General features: G+C 44.2%; 1 protein-coding gene across 25 annotated transcripts in view; it reads left to right on the top strand.

Annotated features, from left to right (window-relative positions):
• TENM2 (teneurin transmembrane protein 2) overlaps window positions 1-14,593 on the top strand; it is a 1,518,527-nt gene extending 1,503,934 nt beyond the window's left edge. For all 25 annotated transcript variants that reach the window (XM_085591001.1, XM_085591002.1, XM_085591003.1 and 22 more), the window contains 5 exons: window positions 665-900; window positions 5,840-6,136; window positions 7,041-8,655; window positions 11,307-11,437; window positions 12,704-14,593. In XM_085591001.1, the coding sequence (XP_085447127.1) occupies window positions 665-900; window positions 5,840-6,136; window positions 7,041-8,655; window positions 11,307-11,437; window positions 12,704-13,465 (3,041 nt within the window). In that variant the 3' untranslated portion in view covers window positions 13,466-14,593. The remainder of the gene's footprint in view (window positions 1-664; window positions 901-5,839; window positions 6,137-7,040; window positions 8,656-11,306; window positions 11,438-12,703) is intronic.
• Window positions 14,594-23,970: the final 9,377 nt, after the last annotated feature.

Below are 23,970 nucleotides of genomic sequence, written 5' to 3'. Positions count from 1 at the left end.
GCTGGAGAACAGCATGGCCAGAGGAGCACGGGATTGTTTCTGTAACTCTCCTCCGACAGAGGCCGGGTGTGCACATCAGGCCAGTGTGGTTCTGGAGGGGAGGCAGGGAGGCAGGAGAGGGAGCCACTGTGGCTGCCAGCTTGCACTGCTGGAGCCTCACACCTGGAGGATTTAAAGCCACGCTGTAATTCTGCACAAGGCCTCTGCTTGGAGACAGTTTTTAATCAGAAGAAAACAAAAAAGAAGAGGCACTTACTTCTTCCTACTTATAAAGAGTCCAGCAATCATCTTCTTTTTCTTTTTGTCCTGGAGTTTAATGCTTTGTTGTTTACCCAGCAGTTCAGTTTTCCGGAGTTTTTGTTCAAATCAGAAATAAATTACGTGATTCAACACATATCACTGTGCATTTTGATTCACAATTAAGACTGAAGGGAAAACATAATGAAATAAACACAGTATCTCTCTGCAGGCTCACTGTTACACTACTGTTCTTTACATGAATCAGTAACATCTGTAATTTCCACCATAGTACCACGTAAATGGTAATTGCAAGCTGACTTCATTTAACATCAACAGGAGTGCAATAAAAAACCAATCAAATTAAGCTATATGTTTTCTTTATGACTGGAGTAGCTAAATTATTTTCTTTTCATTATTGCTGTAGATCAAGTGAGGAACAGCTACCAGCTCTGTAATAATGGTACTTTGAGAGTGATGTATGCCAATGGCATGAGCATTAGCTTTCACAGCGAACCTCATGTCCTGGCTGGGACTGTGACTCCCACCATAGGACGATGTAATATTTCTCTACCCATGGAAAATGGTTTAAACTCAATTGAATGGCGCCTGAGGAAGGAGCAGATTAAAGGCAAAGTGACGGTGTTTGGAAGAAAGCTCAGGGTAAGTAGAACCTGTTGTTACAATAATCACCTTTTCCTCTTTGGGCAGAAAATTAATGGTTTTATTTTGAAGGACGTTACTTTTCCTTGTTAAAAATGTACAACTCTGGGATTATCCTTGGTGTGACCCTGTTTGAGAGCTCAGTTGGCTGCATGGGATCATCTGCTGCAAACAGCTATAGAGCTGCATTACTAAAAGTATTCCAAAAGAGATTGGTAAAAATACCTAAAATATTACAGAATCACAGAATCATCAATGTTAGAATAGACCTTCAAGATCATTTGGTCCAATCATTACCCCAGCCCCACTGTAATTGCCCCAAACCATATCCCCAAAGGCCATATCTCAGTGCCTCTGGAACACATCCAGAGATGGTGACTCTACCTCCTTCCTGGGCAACATACTCCAGTGCTTGAACACTCTTTCAGTGAAAAAAGGTTTTCAAATATCTAATCTAAACATCTCTTGGTGCGACTTCAGGCCATTTCCTCTTTTCATTCCATTTGAGATATGGCAGAAGAGACTGACCCCCATCTTGCTAACTCCTTTCAGGGACTTGTAGAGAGCTATTAGGTTCCCCCAAACCAACTTTTCTGCAGATTAAACACCCCCAGCTCTCTCAGCCATTCCTCAAAAGATGTATTCCAGAGCCTCCCCCAGCTTCCTTGCCCTGTTGCTGCAAAACACTCTGCTTCTCAAGGGCTTGGGAGTCTGAGCACTCACCACTTGTGAAACTGCCAGGACAGACTCACCCCAGCCAGTGCTGGGGAGCAAACACAGCTACAGCATTCTGCTGCTGTAAAATCCCCCTAACAGGCTCACTGAGACAGGCAAGTTGTGTTTATTCCCTTTCCCAAATGGCAGATTGGAAAATAATTGCCATAATTACAAAATCCTAAGCACAGGATAAAGAAGACAGTCAGGTCATGTAATCCATCCCCTGCCAAATTAAAGATCTTCTGCAGCTGGATTAATCCCATTCTGTGCTTTGCTGGCCTGATTTTCACTGTTTTTTTTTTTTTCTTTTACTGGACTACTTCAGTATGTGCAGTTTTGGAAGGGATTTGAGATGCTGGGCAGAAAACAAATGTAGTGCTGATCAAGTCCTCATTCTTTTAGCAATTCTTTCACCATCACTGAACACAAGATATAGTTCAGTATGTTCAAGATCACATAGCAAATGCAATATACATAAGCAATTAAGGAGTGATTTACAAAAAAAAATACTTGGATGTTAATTTTTTATATTTTCCTATTGCTAGCATCTAATTCCCAGTGTTGAGTTGACAAATCTTTTCTTATTCTTACAAATGCTCAGAATGTACTTACTGGGGAGAGGGAGAAGTTTGGACAAAAAAATTGAATGAGATTAGCAGCTAATCCTTAATGACTGAATTTCATGTCTGTGTAATTGATTTTTGATGTGTTGACCTACAGCAGTTGATTGGAAGTGGAAAACAGATCAGCTCTGCATTTTGACTAGGTGTTGTTCAAAATAAAAATAAATAGGATGCTGAAATGAAATTGCAGTAATCCTAATTCTCAATACTAAAAATTTAATAGAGGTACTTGTGATAATTAGCTGAAGTTAAACATATCTTAGTGCTGAAACCTTGCCTGAGATAGGTTTTCTGAGATAGGTTTTCTTGCATCATGTTTATGCAAATCAAAACAATGCTTCATCTAGCAACACCTCAACATTTAATTGTCTGGTGTTAGTTCCTGTAACAATAATCACATATCCATTTAGCTCTTTTAAATGAAAATCACTATGAGATTATCACAGGTTGAGTGGACTGAAAATGAAATTTGAAAACGAGGGAGAATGCATAGAATTTATTTGCATCTCATTTATTCCAATTAATTTTTATAAATTGTTTAGTGAACGAAGCAGAGCGAGTGTGTTGGAATGCTGTGGGGAGCAGGTGGCAGGCAGGGGCAGCTGTGGCACATAGTGACACAGAGCACCAGGGCCACCTCCTGGAGCCCCAGCTCACAACCAGGGTGGCTGGAGGGTTGGGCATTTCTTGTGATTCACCTCTTGGCTGAATACTTCACCTCGCAGCACCCTAAGGAATATTTCCTGGAGCCCGTGCCCCTCTGCTTCAGTAGTGAAAGGGGGATTATAAAAATATGGGGACAGACTTTGTTTTAGGGTCTGTTGTGATAGGACAAGGTGTTGCAGCTTTATCTAAAAGAGGGTAGATTTAAAGTAGTGATAGAGAATTTTTTTATGGTGATGTGGCGAGGCACTGGCACGGGTTGCCCAGAGCAGTAGTAGGTGCCCCATTCCTGGAAGCATTGCAGGTGAGGTTGGCAGGGCTCTGCACAACAGTTGAAGATGTCCCTGCTCAGTGCAGAGGGGTTGTACTGGGTGATTCACAGGTCCCTTCCAGTCCTAAGTACTGGCTGGCTGTGTGAGCCCTACACAGTGGTGCTGCCTGAGCCCAGGCTCTGCCCACTCTGCCTTAGGCACATCCCAGCCACACCTGCTGGAATCTGCACACCTGCCTGGGCACATTTCCTGAACCTGGGAAAGGAACTGCACCTTTATCTTATCCCACTCACTGTCTGCTGCACCACACATTCAGTGCCTGGCTGTAGTTTCAGATAAAGTCCTGTCTGAAGAGTTTTTATTATGGAGCAGCATCATGTGAGTGATTTCTGTGGCCAGACATTTCCAAGGCACAAAGGGCTCGTCCCTGAGGCCAAGAGAAAACCAGATGTGTGCATGGGTAGTGAAAAAAAGAGAAAGAGAAAGGGCCTGTTGAGTAATCTGCAGCTGTGATAGCTGGGACTGCTCTCACTGTTCCCAGGAAGGGTGGGAATTAGTCACCCTGTTTGGGTTCCTATATAATTAATATGATACTACAATTACAGTCTCTGGTTTTACTTATTTTACAAATGCAAATGAAGGTACTGAATTATTCAAGCAGGTGATGTTTGTGTGTGCATCTCTGAATGATACTTGTGTGTGTGCACGGCTCTTGTGTGTGTAACCATTTTTAAAACCCTACTAATTTTGTTTTCTGTGGCAGAGCCAAATAACTGTTATAATGCTTTTGAGGAACGAGGGGATACCTGGAAGTCAGATTTTCCTTCATGCAGATTAGTATTGCAGTTACTGTAATGCAGGGAACCAAACCCAGAAATCCTGGCTGATTACGAAGCTTCAGAAGTTACAAAAAACCAAAACAAGCAAAAACCACAAAGCTAAAATTCAGTTCATAATCTTTCTGAAAGACTTTTTTTTTTTTTTTAGAAAATCTGCTTTTTATAGAAAATCTGCCTTAAGAAATTGGGCTATTTCAGTCATACACTAACCCTTTAATTCTATAGCTAAATGTTTTTGAGAGGTCAAAGCTCTCTTCTGCTCATGAAAAGGGTTTTTTTTTTATGTGTCTGCCATCAGGGTTGATCCTACAAAGCAAGAGTAACCAGCTGAGAAACTACTGGTGATGAGTTTGGCTTCCCTGGCTTTATTTTCATTGCAATGGCTGAGCAGAACAGTACTTGTTTTGCCCCAAGGTGTTTTAAGAAAAACACTCTGTCTTTTCTGTGAATCACAGGGCAAATTGTTGCTGGGATAACCTTTGGGAAAACCTACAGAAAAGAGCTTTTTTTTTTTCCTAGTAATTGCCCACTGAGGAAATGCAAACTGTTAAAGAGATTAATTTCATTAATGGAAAAAATTAGGATAATGAGCAATAATTTGAAATAATTATTTCTTTGCAAACACAAAACTGTATTAATTTTAAATGTGTCTGTATAACTGAATTTCTACTGAGTTGGTTGGGGTGGGAATTGGGTTTACCCTTGCCAGTGAACATATCTCAGAATAATTTTTATATCCTCGAGAAAGGCTCTGGGTTAATTTACATATTGTTTGATGTACAGTTTAATTTTGGATAAGAAGAAACGTTGTGTTATCAAAGCCACTGTAAAATATAAGCTAAAGAACAAATTCCCAGAAAATGATGAATACTTTTAAAGTAGTCATTTCTCTAAAATTATATCCAATTTTAAAACTTCTACTTTATTAATGATGCATCTACAATTAAATTACTTAAGACGCTTTACCAGATTACAGCATTAGCCTGAGTTCTATGGCTTACCCCCCAGTGAATATATTTATGTATCTCTCATTACAGCACTATCCCTAGAAGCCTCCCTATTTTGCATTCTAATTCTCCTTTGCCTCTGTTTTGCTCTTTTACTTTAAATAAATAAATAAATAAATATGTCACTGAAATACTTCATGCTATACTTTGAATGAAAATTATAACAAAAAAAAGAGGGGGGGGAGAAAAATATTTAACCTAATTATTTAACACCTTTGCTTTCAACACTAGAATTCCCTCTTTCCCAGCCTGTATGATAAGAATTTTTAAGCCCATCCCAAGTGAGGGATCTGTTGAATATTTGGAAAGTAAATGAAGAAAACAGTAAATGAATGAATTCTAATCAGGGTGTTGAAATTATAGAAGCCAAGCGACTAAACCTCAATAAAGACAAAAATTTCTTCTGTTGTTTTAAGAGCAATTGTAGGGGGAAAGGCAAAAAAATTTTGATAGCGAAAGTACAAAAATAAAAGAAAAACAGTAGAAAATAGAAAAACAGAATAAGTATCAAAATATTCTGTGCAAAATAATTTATTTCTCTGCACTTTAAGACCTGGGTGTGCAGAATGTCTCTCTGTTCTGACCATAATGGAAGCTTTTTACTGTAGGATATCATCTCCCATATTGCAGTGAGATGGGAAATACCTCGGTAAAACCCCAGATTATTTGAATATAGTACCAAGTAGAAAGCAAAAGGCAGTTACCAGGAGCCCCACACTTTTCCCAAAGGATTTCCCTGTTGGGCATCCCATTTCCCCGCCGTGTTCCCCGAGGGCCGGCGTGTCCGGCGCGCTGAGCGCAGCCTCCTTCCCTCGCAGGTGCACGGCAGGAACCTGCTGTCCATCGACTACGACCGCAACATCCGCACCGAGAAGATCTACGACGACCACCGCAAATTCACGCTGCGCATCATCTACGACCAGCTGGGCCGGCCCTTCCTCTGGCTGCCCAGCAGCGGCCTGGCCGCTGTCAACGTGTCCTATTTCCTCAACGGGCGCCTGGCAGGGCTGCAGCGCGGGGCCATGAGCGAGAGGACCGACATCGACAAGCAGGGCAGGATCGTGTCGCGCATGTTCGCCGACGGCAAAGTCTGGAGCTACACCTACCTGGAAAACGTAGGTGGTGTCCTGGAAAACGTAGGTGGTGTCCTGTCGCCTCCTGGCATGAGCTGCCAGGACACCAAGTTCTGTTTGGCTTCATGGCAAATAAATCACGCACACCAACTAGCTAAGGTTTGATGTATCCCAACTGTTAGCCATCCCTGGTCTCAAAATTCCTTCTTTTTCAATTAGTCGGTTGAATATGACTAATTCTCAATAGGAAATAATTTTGTTCATGGTTTCTGTCTTTTGATATTTTCCTGCCACAGAATGGCAATAAATTAACACAATGTATTATGCTTAATTAAGCCCAAAAATGCATGATTAAACCTGGTAAAAGGTCCATGTAGAAACAGGTAATTCATCTCTAATTGCTACTTATTAAATGAAAGTATGGTAGTGTATTTTTACTTAGCCTAATTAGCACACTTCAGTCATAAGTGTCTTAAATACTGCAAAACTGCATATTGTTTTCCCTTTTCCTTCTTGTTCTAAGTAAATCAGAGCTAATGCTCTCTCCTTAGTTTCTCACATATTTCACAGTAACAGTTGTGAATTACAACTGCTGGCAGAAAGATAAATCAAGTCATTTATCTAACTCCTCTGCATCCCTCAGGAAGAAAAAAAAAAAGGAAAATAAAAAAAAGGAAAATAAAAAAAGTCCTCCTACAGGGAGGACAGCTCACAGGTTGCTAACCTACACTTTCTCCAGAGTGTCAGGCTATTGATTTCCAAGGAGCAGATCCTCTCATCTGGCAACTTGACAATATTCCTGAGCAGCTCTGTGCCCCTGACTAATGTATCTGCTTCTCTTTGTACTCATTTAACATTAGTGCCTCTCCAGTAAACTTTTCTTCAGTTCCCTCTCTCGGGCCACCTGCTGATAGCTGGTAACGGTTTGTTGTTGTTTCCCCTGCAGTCCATGGTGCTGCTGCTGCAGAGTCAGCGGCAGTACATCTTCGAGTACGACTCCTCGGACCGCCTGCACGCCGTCACCATGCCCAGCGTGGCTCGGCACAGCATGTCCACTCACACCTCTGTGGGCTACATCAGGAACATCTACAACCCCCCCGAAAGCAACGCCTCCGTCATCTTTGATTACAGCGATGACGGCAGGATTCTGAAAACATCCTTTTTAGGTACCGGCCGACAAGTCTTCTACAAGTATGGAAAGCTATCCAAGCTGTCTGAAATTGTTTATGACAGCACGGCGGTTACTTTTGGATACGACGAAACTACCGGTGTCCTAAAAATGGTGAATTTGCAAAGTGGAGGATTTTCTTGTACGATTCGCTATCGGAAAATTGGTCCCCTTGTTGACAAACAAATCTACAGGTTCTCCGAAGAAGGAATGGTCAATGCAAGGTTTGATTATACGTATCATGACAACAGCTTCCGAATTGCAAGCATCAAGCCCATCATAAGTGAGACGCCTCTTCCAGTTGACCTTTACCGTTACGATGAGATTTCTGGCAAAGTAGAGCATTTTGGCAAATTTGGAGTTATTTATTATGATATTAACCAAATTATCACCACAGCAGTTATGACGCTGAGCAAGCACTTTGACACCCACGGGCGCATTAAGGAAGTGCAGTACGAAATGTTCCGGTCCCTGATGTACTGGATGACGGTGCAGTACGACAGCATGGGGAGGGTGACCAAAAGAGAGCTCAAACTCGGTCCCTACGCCAACACGACCAAGTACACCTATGATTACGATGGGGATGGGCAACTGCAGAGCGTGGCAGTCAATGACAGGCCCACCTGGCGCTACAGCTACGACCTGAATGGGAACCTCCACCTCCTGAATCCTGGAAACAGCGTCCGACTGATGCCGCTGCGCTACGACCTCAGGGACAGGATCACGCGCCTGGGTGACATCCCCTACAAGATCGACGACGACGGGTTCCTGTGGCAGCGGGGTGCGGATGTGTTTGAGTACAACTCCAAGGGGCTCCTGACAAGAGCTTACAACAAAGCAAACGGGTGGAGTGTTCAGTACCGCTACGACGGACTGGGCCGAAGGGCTTCCTGCAAGACCAACCTGGGGCACCATCTACAGTACTTTTATGCTGATCTTCACAATCCAACAAGGGTAACTCATGTCTACAATCATTCCAACTCCGAAATTACCTCTTTGTACTACGATCTGCAAGGCCACCTCTTTGCAATGGAGAGCAGCAGTGGGGAAGAGTATTACGTGGCCTCTGATAACACAGGCACTCCATTAGCTGTGTTCAGCATCAATGGCCTCATGATCAAGCAGCTCCAGTACACGGCCTATGGGGAGATCTATTACGACTCTAACCCAGATTTTCAGCTGGTCATTGGGTTCCATGGAGGGCTGTATGATCCTTTAACCAAACTCGTGCATTTTACCCAAAGGGACTACGATGTCCTGGCTGGGCGCTGGACATCTCCTGATTACACCATGTGGAAAAATATTGGCCAAGAACCCGCTCCTTTCAATCTCTACATGTTCAAGAGTAACAACCCTCTCAGCAATGAACTGGATCTAAAGAATTATGTAACAGGTGAGATTTCTTCACATTTATAATACATAACACTACAGCTTGGAAGCTGATTTGGGAAAGAAACACAGCTTCTCCTTACAAGCCCTTCGCTCAATTCTCACATCAAGTTTGGGCCATTTTCCTCTTTTGGCTACAAAAAGAAGTGGCTATTTCTGATTCCTTGGTACTGCTCTTCCCTGAACAAAGTGCTCTAAGTGAGAAGCCATGATGAATTATGGTGGGAAAAAAATAAATATAAGTTTGTCTGAGTATAAAATTTCAGCACAGCCATAGTGCTCTTCCTATTGAACTAGTACTGTATAAAGAAGTGTTCATTCTAATTCTGTACCAAGAAAAGTGGTACATGATATTGTATAGGAATCACTGGCAGGTTGGTTCAGAGTCACAAACCAGAGCTGCTCAGATATCTTTATTTCAGGGTTACTTTCAAAATTAATTACTGTATGAGCTCATGGGCACATTATGAATTAGCACCAAGAATGGATTTAATTAGACCTCCTTTTCCCATTTAACTTTTAAAATGCAAACAGTCTTTAGTCTTTAAAATTAAATCCTTGATGTTTTCTAAGATGATTTCATCCTAAAGACTAATAAATGTTATGGATTTTGTGGAGGGAGAAAAACAAAAGTAGTTTTGATCACATATGTTAGAATTGGGTAAAACTTGTAACCCTTTCTTAATTAGGAATAATTTTTCACTTAGTAACATCACAGAGTACTTGAACTAGCTGCTGGCAGTTTCTAAAAGGAAAGGTAATTAATATGTCTTCAGGAAAAGCTTTTATTCGGATTAAATATGCAGTATTACAATAATTAGAGTAGTGATACCATTTTAAAAAAGGAATGATCTTAATTTTAGCAGTAATTTGAATTTCAAGAAAAGTGTGCTTTTCCTTCAAAGAAAATCATAACATGTTTCATTAGTACATTGCAACCTAATAGTAGGTGTAACACACCAGAGGTTCTAGTGAAGCAACTTTGCAATTAGGAGATAATGTTATTTGTATCTGATAGTGTGAAAATACTGGTGACTAAAATTACCTCATTGTCCTAAATTCAACAAAAGTCCTATTTTCATCCACTACCTTTTGATCTTGATTTTCAACATCATCATAATATGTTTTGCTACATTCTGAAATTGTATTTATTTAGCTTATCCATCCATTAGATGAAATCTACTAAGACAAATTGTATTTAGGGACAACACACACCTTGTAGTCTGTAAAAATACTTCATCAGTGATACAAATATTTGTTGCTGTAGGACTGAACAGATTATATCAGACAAGAAGTGATTATGGTTTCACCTTTGTGTCATAGTGAAAAAAAAAAAAAAAGTGAACAAAACACCAAAAACTCTCCCCCTACAATCCATTCTTACTGTTAACCCCTGACATTGCTTTATTCACAGGTTTTGCTGAAAACAAATTCCTGCAGCAAGTGCAGCGCTGCAAAGCACATTAGCTCAGCAAAATAGTAACTGTTTTGTATATAGGTCCTCCTCTGGTTTCTGTGGAATTGGAGCAGCTGAAGTGAATTGTTCAGGAGATACCACTTTACCATAAAATAAAATTGAAGCCGTATGAGGAGCAGTAACCCTGTGCGATCCAAAGGTTCAGGAAAAATACATCAGGCACTGTGTGATGGGAGATGGATACAGATACCTTGTAGAGACAGAGTATTTTAGAGTCTTATTTTAGAGTCAGAATGGCTAAGAAAAAAAAATACTTTTTGGGAAAACAGGCTTTGCAACAGCTCAGCTCACAGAAGTGGAATAGCAGCATCAGGAGCCAGTGTAGGCCAGTGAGGAGAGATGGCTACTGGGAAAGACAGGAGAGATTTTTAAGCAAAAATTACAAATTCAGGGAACAGGAGATGTAAAACAGGGTCATGGATTCTTTTTTATTAAAAGAGTTATCATTTGGATAACTAAAGTACAAAATTAGTTCTTAATACCTGCTGAGTGAGAATTACTGTTATTAATTTAGTTGGTTAGCTTTTACAGCTAGATCTGAGGATAGAGTTTTCATGGTTGAACCCACATCTGGAACGTGCTGAGGTTCACCTCAGAACTGAGCTGTAACCCTCCCACGCATCTCCTACTTTCCCTGGAGGGATGGAGAGGATATTTTTGTTGCCTAAATTTAGCCATCTGATTTACAAATCTAGCTTCTCACTGCTTTTAATGGAGCCTCCTGAGACCTGATGACAGCTGATAGAAGTAGGACACAGAAGAGAAGCCATGTCTTTCCCCAAAGGACTTTGCAGATGTTCTTAGAGTGTTAACCTAATAATATATCATTATACAATACAGTTTATAGGTTACATATAGTAGCCATATCAGAAAGTGTCAGAGATGGAACAAATACTGTAAAATATTTGGATAATTCATGTGTTCTAATGGAAAGTAATGAAAGAGCGGGTATATCCCTGACAATTTATTTAGGGTAAATTTAATGCAGTTTTTCCTGTGCCTGTTAATGGTGGATTGCTACAGTTCTGTAAAGTTCCACACTATAATATTAATCGTGACTTCAGGTACTACTTGAAATTAAGGATGTCAAATATGGATTTCCTTTTTTTTTTTTTTAAATTTTCTCTATTTGTTTAACAAATGTGTTTCTCACTTAGCTGCTTTCTTTCAATTTTTAGATGTCAAGAGCTGGTTGGTGATGTTTGGATTTCAGCTTAGCAACATCATTCCTGGCTTCCCTAGAGCAAAAATGTACTTTGTGTCACCACCATACGAGCTGTCTGAGAGTCAAGCATGTGAAAATGGACAGGTAGGCAGAAAGATAAGACTACTTTTTTGGATAAATTTGTCCCAGTCTATGGATAGAATCACTGGCTCTTCTGTAGTTACAGCAGAAGGCCAAGCACTTAATTCAGTGTAAAGTGAAGTGAGTATAGCTACATTTTATACTAATGAACATATGCCTTTCTTGCCAGCCTTCATTGTTATCATAATTACAGTGTCATTAGTTTGTCTTTTATTGAGTTATTCCTTGATTAACAAGTTGTAACTCGATTAACTTGATTAGCAATGACAAAGGGAGACTTTGTCAGGGTAATTTATCATCTGTTGTACCTTTGGTAAAACCATCCTAATAATGTGTTCCAACAAATTTAGGTTGGTACTTGCTTTACTGGTAAAAAAAGGTTTCTACTTCTCACCCTGGAAGATGTTTTCTTGCCATTTTTTGCCATTGTTCTAGTTAGAGGTTTTGATTTGTTACTCCATTTATCTTCAGTTACAGTGTTTGTACTTGTCAGGTTAAGGGTGGACAGTAGTATATGGGTTTAACTTTCATAATAAATTCCTATTTATTAAACTTCCCATTTGTTAAACAGCCCATTTAATAAACTTCAGAAGAGTACTAGGCCTATTCCAAACCTTCTCTTTGCTAGGCTTATTTCATCTTTGTGGTAATACAATAGAAATAATTATATAAACCTAAACATACCACTTCCCAGGCTTCCAAGTAATTTGAGCATCTAAACCCCGTCTTCAGGAATTGCTTTGCTGCTTTGGGGCCCAAATTTCATCTATTTACAAAAAGCTAATATTCATAAGCAGTTTAGTTATATTTACTGGTTGAAATCTCTGGGGAAAAGTGTCCAAAAGTTAAATGTCACCTTTTAATACATTGATTCTCTTTGTTTTCAGCTCTGATTAAAACTGTGCTAGAACTGGGCCTTTCTTATTCTTCTACTGGGCATTATATGATTGGCCAAAATTGAAATGTGTGGTGCATATATGCTACAGAGGGTGATGAGAACTATTTTATTTGGTCTTACAGATGGCAAAATGATTTGCTGAATGAGTATTTACCTGATTCTGAACAAGATGATGGATGGATGGATGGATGGATGGATGGATGGATGGATGGATGGATGGATAACTGAGGGTGGTCTTTTGAAGTGTAGAATTTTTTGCTGCATGTCTTTCTTTTAAAAATGCAAAGCAAAGATCATTATTGGTCTCTGAAATTAGTATGTTCAGATCTGCATCTTCTTTGGTGTTTTTTGCTCTGTTTTGCTTTCCCCAGCTAATTACAGGAGTGCAGCAGACGACAGAACGACACAACCAGGCTTTCATGGCTCTGGAGGGACAGGTGATATCTAAAAGATTACATGCCAAAATTAGAGAAAAAGCAGGCCACTGGTTTGCCACAAGCACTCCCATCGTGGGGAAAGGAATCATGTTTGCCGTGAAGGAAGGCCGCGTAACCACCGGTGTTTCCAGCATCGCCACAGACGACAGCAGGAAAATCGCCTCCGTCCTGAACGGCGCTCACTACCTGGAGAAAATGCACTACAGCATCGAGGGCAAGGACACCCACTACTTCGTGAAGGTCGGCTCGGCCGACAGCGACCTGGTCACCCTGGCCATGACCAGCGGGAGGAAGGTCCTGGACAGCGGCATCAACGTCACCGTCTCCCAGCCCACGCTCCTCGTCAGCGGCAGGACTCGAAGGTTTACGAATGTTGAGTTTCAGTGTTCCACCCTGCTGATCAACATCCGCTACGGGCTGACCGCCGAGGCGCTGGACGAGGAGAAGGCCAGGGTGCTGGACCAGGCTCGGCAGCGAGCCCTGGCCGCGGCCTGGGCCAAGGAGCAGCAGAAGGCGCGGGACGGACGCGAGGGCAGCCGCGTATGGACAGACGGAGAGAGGCAGCAGCTCCTCAGCACGGGAAGGGTTCAAGGTTACGAGGGATATTATGTCCTGCCCGTGGAGCAGTACCCAGAGCTAGCAGACAGTAGCAGCAACATCCAGTTTTTAAGACAGAATGAAATGGGAAAGAGGTAACAAATTAACCTGCTGTCATCCTTTGCTGGATGAATCAGTAGTCACAACTGTTATCTCCTCTCCTAAGGAGATGAAGACCTAAATGGGGGCACTAGGCTGAGCTACTCTGGGATAGTAAGTGGCAAAAAAGCTCATATTTTTTGAGTTAAATGCTACTGTTCAAGTGATTAAAAACCACATCCTGAAGTGGACTAAAGCCAGACTGAAAACTCTTAACCGTACAAATTAAAAGGTACCCCTGAAATATTACCCACTTGTTCTGGGTCTAAAGAAAAACAAAAAGAAGGCCTCGTATTGTATTACCTCACTCCATTCACACGTGAGCAAACTAAGAAATCCAAGTGGGCCACTTTCACTAACCAGCTGATGAAACACAGATGATTCAGACTGCTTGTTTGATAAGTATCCAAGAGGTTTTCATTTAAAGCAAAATACAGATGCATTTAAAACATGACTTTGGGGTGATTTGTGTGTAGCAAATGGAGGACAAATGAAATGCAAGTGAGAGCGCACTGGAAACAGGAAAGGAAAATATATTTAAAAGTAACAAAACCACACTTGCACTCTGACCCTCCACTTGTCTGGCCTGAAGCTTAACTTATTCAAAGAGGGCAGAGTGTAAAGTTACATTCAAAACGGTGGCTATAAATCACTACAGATAAATTTCATACTCTGTTTGTCTTTGAAGATTTCCATTGTGGACAGTATAACACAGTTACAGGGTGTAGTCTGTTTAGATTCAGTAGTTTGTTGGTATCAGTTCCAGTAGAGCTGTGGGCATTGTGTTACACTATTGCAAATGGGCACCACGTCAGATCACCCTGTACATACATCAGCCAGAAGGCACAATCACTGTTTCAGATTTAAAAATTATTAGTGTGTTTGTTTGGTCGAGAAACTGAGACAATCACATTACGGTCACCACAAAAAAGAGAAAAAAAAAAAAAAAAGTCTAATAAGAACTTTGGTACAAGAACTTTTTTGTAATATACATGTATGAATTGTTCATTGAGTTTTTATATTAATTTTAATTTGCTGCTAAGCAAAGACTAGAGACAGGCAAAGATAATTTATGGCAAAGTGTTTAAATTGTTTATACATAAATAAAGTCTCTAAAACTCCTGTGAATTAGTTGTCTTCCATTGCAAAATCCTGTAAAAGTAATTCTTGTCTGGCTGTTTCTAATGCACACAGCATTTTGTATGTGGAAATGACTTCCTGTGGTTCAATGGATCCTGCAGGGGGCTGCTCCTTTGATCTCTGGGTAAGCAAAGTCCTTCACACACATCACCCAAAAATCTGCTTAGGACACTCGAGAAAATTGGTAAATGCTTTAGAAATGCCCTCTCTGTGCCTCATGACGAGCAGCCCTCAAACTGCTGTGTTTCAATTCTGGAATTAGTTTAATTGCACTGAAGTAACCTCTAAACAGTTTGAAAATGTAGTAACATAATATTAAGTGGAACATGCAAGGCTGTGCTGTGAGCCAGGAAGTCTCCATGAAATCTGTCCTCTTGGGGAGATTGCTTATTTCTACCACATTTAAAAACGGGATGTAAGATCAAAGACCCTCTCCTAAGCAAACAGTCACTCCTGGTGATGATAAAAGGGAGCCATCCATCACCCAGAGCCCTGCCGCTTTTATCTCATTTAAGGATGTAGCTGGGGAGCTCTACTTAATTTTGAGAACAGTTTTGCTTTTGGGGTTGCAAATGAGGTTTTTAATGATTCATGATAGCAACAGAGATGCTCGAGTTGATTATGGGCATAAATTCACTCCAGGGCATTTTTGAAGCCGAGCAGTTCAGTGTCTGTGTGGTGCAGCACCTGGAGCACTCAGAAAGCATCTCTCATTGTTCTGTGCAAACGAGAGCCACCCCACTCTGACTGGGAGTTACACCTACATGTGCACCCCATGGGCACCCCCAGCCTTGTTACTCATCCTCTGAAGATGAAGTCTGGCTGCATTTTCAGATAAAATCCTGATTGTTCATCACTGCAGGTGTTTGTTTTTGGGGTTTTTTTTGCTGAAGGACTTGGAGTGTTGTTACATTATTATTTTGTTCTTTACAAGTGAAATCTCTTAGGGAAGTGGGTTTTTTTTTAGTGGGGGAGTAAAAAATGAAATCACAAAGTAGAAACACTTTGCATTATTGCAGTTTGTCTGGATTACCTGGCCCTGTCCTGGTAAGCTGCTTAGTTCATTTTTTGGGATAGATTTTTTCTTGCAGTTTGAGAGGGTTGAAATGAGAACCTATTGCACAGTCCCCAGTCTCCTTCATTCTGCTACCATTCTCCTAAAGCTGAAACTCTTCAGAACTGGAGATTCTGCTACTTCAAAGGGAACTCAGTTAAGCTAAAAGGGAAGCATCCTTTGAATATTAATGACTATCAGAGGAGATGTAACAAATTTCAGGGGATGCACTCCCTGCTTATCTCTTTTGCAACTAACACACATCACCAGGATGTTCTTAAACAGAGTTTTGGGAGATGGTGCTAAATTCTCACCAGAGATCACTGCCCCAGGGCTGCTGTAGTTTCCAAAGGCAGTGTGCAGCTCAGCACAGGTCGTGTGGAAAGCCCCAGCAATACCTGAGCTCTTAGGCCCAGCTTAGCATCGTGCTGGACCCGACCAAGGTCACTGCCAGCTCTGCCCCTCGGCTCTGCCACTTCATTTTCCCTGAGTTCCCATAGAGACCCCCAGCCTCCCTCCCATCTACATGGACTACCCAGCCTGTCCTTTTGGCAAGTAAACTGCACTGTGTCCAGTGACTTAGAGAACTTTGTGTGGTGCACCAAAGAGATTGAAAGAATTGCTGTATTTTTTTTGTAATTATGACAAAAGAGCTAAATTCTCTCATGTTTGGAAAAAACAGCTGACTGGTAGAGCCCATTCTAAAGAGTTTTCACTCAACAAATGAGGGAGATAACTGGACTGGTGTGGCCATGGTTTCATCTGGATTTCCCATTTCTTTGAGCATCTGTTTCTCCCTTTTTCTTTCCACAACCTTCCCTTTCCTCACCTCAGACTGGTATCTCCCATTCCTCTCAAAGCTCTTGCTTTTCCTCTCTTTGCCTTGCTACACTTTTCCATATGGAATAGATGCTTAACCTAAAGCACTGCCAGGGAGACATGAACTGGATTCTTCTTATGAGGGAGTAGTTAAGAGATGACTTTAGCAGTGACATTGTGTCTGTGTCCCCAGTAGCACTGTGACCAGGACAGAGCAAGGGCACCCATCAAAGGACTGGCCTGGAAAGCACTCCTGGCTGTGGGAAGGCACAGGGCACGAGCTCAGGCCAGCCCAAGTACCATGAGCATGGCTTTGGCCTCCCAGCTCTCCTGAGTGCAGGCTGAGTTGCTTGTAGAGAGAGCAGGAACCCAAGAATATGCTTCTGTTTGATGCTAAAACCAGATGGGAAATCAGCATTAAGAGTACATTTCCTTTTTTTTCTTATTGGATTGCTGTAACTGAAGGAATTTAGTATTTATAACTTTGCATTTCAGCTTGGGAAAGAACCCTGTTTTGTTTCCTGACTTATCCCAAAGAGTGGACAGGCTGTGAGTGCAGCACATGTCTCAGCTCAGGCTGCTCCTCACCAGCACGGCTGCTCAGCCTCTCGAGGTGGCACCCGTGGCACTTTGGCCACATGATGGCAGTTCTGCCAACGAGACATCCAGAGGTACCAGCCTTTGCCTGCTGGCACTGCCTTGCCCACGCCAGTCCCCAGCAGTGCCCTGTCAGCCTTCCTTAGGGGCTGGTGTCTCTCAGATTGAGGCACACACAGACATTCCTCCTACAGCTGGCCACGGAACTCTCATGGGAATAAATAAAGGGAAGGAACCACTTAGGCCCTTTTTTTTTTTTTTTCTTTTTTTTTTTTTTTTTTTTTTTGTGCTACCTGTAGTGAAGGCTGACACAAGAGCACACACTGAGCTCTGAAAGTGCACAGAGCCAGACTCAAACCTGCATGGGAACCTGGCTCTGGCACTTCCCATTTTCACCTCCCATCCCTTGGGAAATGCAGCCTCTCAGAAGCTTCCTGATAGAAAGGACTGTGCCCACACCTCTATGAACCAAGTCCCTGATCTTCATGTAGTCCAGGTTCATCGCTGCTGTAAGAACAGAAGAGCCAGATATCCCTCACCTGTCCTGAACAAGACCACAGCACTGCCTTCTAAGGTTCTTAATGTTTTCTGGTCTTTTCCTGTTTAAGAGTCCAAGAAAACCACATCAGGATTGAATGCCATTGAATAATTTGCATTATGTGCTTTGTGCTGTAATTTCTGTAAGGATCAGCCCTTTGACAACAGACTCACAACAGTTCTCAAATAAGCACTCAATAATGATCAAAGATTATTGTTCCACACACAGCCTTGAGGGTACAGCTCTAAGAAACTCCAAAGGTAAAGTTTCAGTCACTGAATTGTACTGTCCTCTATTCATCTGGAGATTTTACCTTACAAATTTAGACAGGTGTAATGAAGTGGTACCAGGACCTCTCTGCTTCTGAGCTGCCACTGAACTTTTCTGACAACAATGAAAGTTCCTTCCCAGAATCTTTCAGTATAGCTTTCAGGATAAAAGTTATTTATTTGCAAGGATTACTTAATTTAAACAGTACTCACTTGCATTTGAAACTTGTCACTCCTCTGGAACCAAACTCACTTCTCCACCTCTGTGGCATCTAGTTCTAAGGGCTGTGCTACAGAAGAGAGTCAGCATCCAACAGTACAGATGCTGGCACAGCTGCAAAAGATGTTTTACTCTGCACATCTCTGAATTGGCAGCAAGATCTCAGAGCCTTAGAGCCACTTTTGGCTGGCAGAAAGCAGTGAAGGAGCATGGACAGGTGGCTGCACTGGGCAGGGTCTGTCTCTGAAGGCTCTGCTGCTGGTTGTACCAATGTACAGACATACATTGCATGTTGGAACTGCTTGGTCAGGTCAATAATACCAGAACAATTCTGTATTCCTCCCCCTGTATGTCTATCATCTCGCTAGTGAGGGAGATCGCAACATTTGGGCATGACTAAGAGCTCTAGGAAGGCAAATAGCCTTGCCAGTGTTAAAGCACCATCTTCTGTGTTGATAAAGCCTTTTCTGCTTCTGCCTAACCCAGCACAGCAGTGCTGGGCTCAGCTGGAGCTGTGGTCATGAGCTGTGTGTGTCTACAGCAGCAACACCTGGCAGGGGATTACCTGAGCTGCTGGGAAGAGCAAGTGGCATTTAAGAAGTGGCTGAGACCGGGTCACACAAATACAGGTACAGAAAGCTTTGCAGCATCCTCACAGTGGGACCCATCACACTCAGGGGCTAAGTTGGTAATTTTAATCTCAGCTGACAGCTCACTATGTCAGCTCAGCCTCCCCACCACAATCACCAAAACTAAGTAAAAACACAGAGGTGGAGGCACCTGTGTGATGTGCTCAGGTACCCAAGCCAAGCATGCAGCCAGATGGGCAGCAAGAAAGCAGCCTGGCAGGGAAGGCAGGGACTGGACCCTGCCAGCCTCTCCCACACACACTTTGGGCTCTGCCTGCCAGCACCCTGCAGGCTGCTCAGCCTTCTCCACCACCAGCCCCAGGAACCTCTTCTAACCTGCTGAGTGTGGGGCTTGCACCAGGGGCAGGAGTCAGTGCCCAGCAGATGCCCTGCACCCACCCATGTGCTCCAGTTCACCTGGAGCTCAGCAGGTGCCACCAGCCCTGCCCAGGCTTCCCCTCACCTCCTGCAGCAGGAATGGGGTGTTGCTCTTCAAAACACACATCTAATATCACAGGTTAGCCTTCCCCTCATTTCCTTTTCATTAAAATACTTGTGTAGCATCTTAGGAGGATTTAATGGCTACAGTCAGTCTACTTCTGAGCCAAGGAGGGGGACAAAAAAAAAGCAAGTAATAAAGCAAAATGTGGTAAAAACACCACAGGAGAGAGCTGTGTGCCAACTTTCAGACAAGCAAATGAATGCAGCCAATTTATAAATCCTTAACAAATGGGCTTTACAATGGAAGTGGCAGTTAAGCCATCATGAGTACCAAAGGTGGCAGGCAGTGCTCTGTAATGCTGTCCGTGCTCTGCTGCAGCAGCTCAGCAGCACTGCTATTGGAGAAATTGTATTTACAGAAGTTTTTCATCTTTAGATGACAGCTTTTGGCAGGCTTTAGTCTAATTTGGTGGTTGCATACAAAAGGAAAATCATCCAGCAGGACTCTGGGCTGTACCACTGACTATGCTGCTAAAATCCAGGCCTTGTGACTGTCAAATAGCTCTCTGTCCTCAAACTCCACTAGCTGCAACCATCACATAAATGAAAGTAAAATATTAGGAAATATTAGTGTTATAAATCAGTAATTCAACCATCTCATTTTTAGTTGTTGGCAAAAGTCACTGACTCAGTAGGGTCTAGTGGATAAATCAGATTTTTCATCTGTCAGAAGTTCTCTGTAGAGATAAAAACCAGATTCCTGCTTGCCTCTGAAGGCTGAGTGATCTTTTAGAAAACATCGTCATCTCAATGCCTTGGTCTCTGGACAGGTGGGGAAGGCAGGTTATTAAAAACCCTGAGACAAAGCACATGAGAGGAGAGTTTTTATGCTTCTCACAGGGGCCTTATTGAGAAGCAGGGATTGGTGTGGGTGGAGGCTGCAGGAGGGCTTGAAGTCCAGTTCTTCTTTGGTTCCAGAGTATCCCAGGACAGGTGAGGATAACCCCATGTTAAGAGCAGGTCCAGCAGAGCTATGAATATCTTCAAGGTTGGTGACAGCAACTTCTTCAGCGCTCATTCAGCCTTACAACAAAATTAGTATGTCTTATGTTTAATCAGAACTGTGTATTTCTTCCTTTGCCCTGTCAGTGGGCACCACTGAGACAATCCTTTGCTGACCCCCATGAGGCTCCCGCCAGCCCCTTTCTCCAGCTGGTGCCCCTGGGTGGCAGAAGACCCTCTGGATTATCAGCTGCTCTGCCTCGAACCTCCCCCAGTTGCCCTGGCACTTCCAAGGCAGCCGGGAACAGCCTGGCAGTGCCACCAGCCAGCTCCCTCGGCTCTCCGGGGTGCATCCCCGCAAGTCACAGCGATGTCCACGTTCCTTTTGTTGCTCCCGGACCTGCCCTTGGACAGACTGGCAGGCAGCAGGACAGGCTGCCAAGGCACCTGGCTCCTGTCCCGGCAGCAGCCTGCCCACGGGAGCAGCCCGCGGTCCCTCCGGCCGCTCCCCGCAGAGGGACGATGGCCACTGTCCCTTCCCAGGCAGTGCCACCAGCTGCTGCCCCATCCCGGCTGCTGGCAGCAGCCTGAACTGCTGCTAGTAAAGTCCGGGGGAAAGAAGCAGAAAAGGCCTTTGTATGGTATCCACAGATGTTTAATTCAGCCGCGCGGTTCCCCCAGCACACCCATCTCCCAGCTCTGTCCCCTGTCCGGGCGGCTCGGGGCATGAACCTGGTCCCTGGGCAGTACAAAGGTAAGGGCCATCAGGGAACGGGGAGGGAATGGCTCAGGGACATAGGAACAGGCATAGGAACAGGGAAAGGAGCTAACAGCTTTTGGAGGGAAGCTTCTTGTGTATCTTCCTAAGGCAGGGAAATGCCGCCCGGGGTCTCCATAGCTGCCGGCATGCTCCTCCGCCCTGCCGGGAGGCAGAGGTTCCGCAGAGCTTCTGCCGGACGCGGAAATCCCTGCCTGGCTGCCGCAGGGTGAGGAGAGCCCTGTCAGGCTAGGAACACCCTGCTGGCCAAGCCGGGGTCTCGGCTCGCCCTGGCTCCGGCGCCCGGCGGAGCGCGGCTCAGCCCGCGGCCCCATCCCCGCTGGTCCTGGGCACGCACCGCGGTGTCTGTGCAGCTCCTGATGCGCAACGGGCACATCTCCGTCACAAGGTGCACCCGAGCGGGAATTCCCTCCTGTGCGCACCCAGGAGCACCTGTCCCCTGGCTGTGCTGAGCTGCGGCCGTGCCGGGCCCGGCGTGTCCCGCTGTCCCGCTGCGCTGCGGGACACCGCCCGGTGCCAGGGCACGCTCGCTCGGCAGCCGCGGTCTGCCGGCAGCAGTGCCCAAGTTCTCTTTCGCAGGGCGTGTGACCAGGACAATCCCGCGGGTGGGAGGAGTCCTCCCTGACTTCTGAGCAAATAATGAGCCCGTGATAAAAGCAATGTCTACCAAACCAATTCATTTTTCTGCCAGACGTGATCCCCATGACAGGTTGATGGAAATTTATCGACCATTATTTTTAAACTTTTATAACTGTCTGGCCCGATTCCTCATTCCCATCCGTAGGGCCAGGGCTGGCAGCTGAGTGCAGACCTGCCTCTGCCTCTGCTGAGGAGCTCCGTGCCCGCCCCATGGCCACTCCTGAGGGCTGGGTGGCTCCTGGGTGACACCTGGGTGACACCTGGGTAAGAGCTGCTGATGCCCCACAGGCGACAGCCAGGCACGAACAGCTCCCGTTTCACTGGGGTGGCCTCCCGGATGGGTCAAGCAGTTCCCAGCTTTTGCAGGAGAGAAGGTTCACAGACACAGGCTCAGCTCCTAGAGCCTGTGACAAGACATATCCACACACTCTGGGAACACACGCGCCTGAACTTCCCAGCAATGTCAAGGGATGATGCCAGTGTTTCCAGTGGGCACAAAAGGGCTTAATAAAGCAGCAGAGATAAGGGTTATTTTGGGGTAAAAAAAACCACCTAAACCTGTTTTGTTCATAGGTGAAAAAAAATCTGAGCACCCAAAGGTCATAGTCAGGAATTTATTCCCTCGCTGCAGGCTTGTTTGCTGAAAGATAAAGATCTTTGATGCAGGTGTACAAAGTGCCAAGGATCGGGAAGGCAGCACAGAGTAAACTTGTAGCCGAGTGACGTGTTTGTGGCAGGAATCACAGGAGCTGTCAAAGGTGTCCTGCACTGTATTCTGTCCTTCCGAGGCAGAGCCCGGCTGACAGAGTTTCCTGCCCTGCAAACGATGCTGGCAAGGATGCTGCCCTGTCAGAGCCAGCCTTGCCCATGGTAATGGCCTGAACATTTGCAATGGTGTGAATAGTGACCCGTGGCTTGGTAGAGCCCTGACCCAGGAGTGGCTGCCAGGCAGTCTGTCTGTCCCACAGACTGCAGCAGCTCCCCCCGGGTCACAAGAGCCCTGTGTAATGGCCTCACCACTGAGGACTTGACCACCATTGAGTCTTTTCCAGCCTCAATGAATCTGTGTGATTCTATTGCATCTTGTTTCATGAACAAACTACTCAGAAACTTCTTATGACTGACTTTCAAGAAGATAAAATCCAGCCAGCAGTTTTCCTGGTGTACTGGGGAACCCAGCTGCTGCACAGATCCCATTTAATGACCGGTGTTTAATGGTCACCTTGTTGCAGGAAGATGTGACCCTCTCCATCCCTCACATCCCTCCTCGGCCACACTGCCCTGCGTGGGACAGCCCTGTGCCACACATTCCCTGTGACTGGACACAGGGACACAGGGACAGATGTCTCATCTGGAACGAGGGGTGCTGGGACCAGTGGGACACCAGGCATGGTGCAGCCAGCACCTGCCAGAGCAGCAGGATGGCTTTGCGGATGCCAGCTGCCTTTGCTTTTTATTTAAGGCCTCCAGCAATGGGTCTTTTAAGGAGTAGTTTGAAAGAAAACAATGAAGTGGCTTTGCCAGTGTTTACAGAAAATCCCTTTCATGTTGGTACTGAAAGTACAGCAGGTTGTGTGCGTTCTTCCCTGCCTCCTGGGCACCTCTGCTCTTCCTGCTGGGCTGGAAACAGCTTCTGAAAGCAGGAAGGCTTCAGGTTACTTCCACAATGAAATGTTCCATTGCTCCAAACCCGTTTTTGACTGTTCTAAAAAATAAAGGTGCATTTGGAAAGGGAAACAAATTGACATACAGTTTGGGGGTGGGCAGGATAGGGAAGGGCCTTTTTAGAACAGTAAGGGAGCTCTCCACAGAAATGATACTGTGTTTCAAGTTGAAAAATACTGGCGGTTTTAAATAAAATGTAGCATTTTGGCTAAATGTAATTGCTTTCTGGTAATCGAATTTAAACCCATTTTCCCTCCTATTGCAGTTCAGATATCTGAAGGTGTTAGCTAACAGACCAATACTGTGCCTCAGCCACTTTTCACCTTTGAGTTTTTGTTATTTGCACTCAATTAAGAATAGAGCTTCAGGTGTCAAGTACAAAATTAAAGACTTTTGAATGTATTAGGAAAAAAGAAACCCAAGTATCAAGCAGCCAGCTGCTCTAAAACAGAAACCAGCAGCAGATAAAGACAGCTCCTGTTACTGAGCAGTTTGTAACCAGCCTGTTGTGGACTCTGGTGGGATTGGGGTGCAGCACATGAGGTCATGCTGGAGATGTTGACCGAAGGGCAAAAAAAATTCATTTTCTGCAGACTTTGTTCTCTGCTCTGCTCTTCCTTTTCACATAGCTAAGAGCTTACCTACAAACCAAATCGCCCTCTTCACAAGAAAACAATCACCTGTTTGTTTATTGTTTTACAGTTCAAACAGACT

The sequence above is a fragment of the Lonchura striata genome, chromosome 13 (genome assembly GCF_050655825.1).
Source record: "Lonchura striata isolate lonStrDom1 chromosome 13, ASM5065582v1, whole genome shotgun sequence".
In the NCBI taxonomy this organism is placed as follows: domain Eukaryota; kingdom Metazoa; phylum Chordata; class Aves; order Passeriformes; family Estrildidae; genus Lonchura; species Lonchura striata.
The sequence above is the reverse complement of the archived record's forward strand: the minus strand, read 5'-3'. Positions and strand labels throughout refer to the sequence as shown.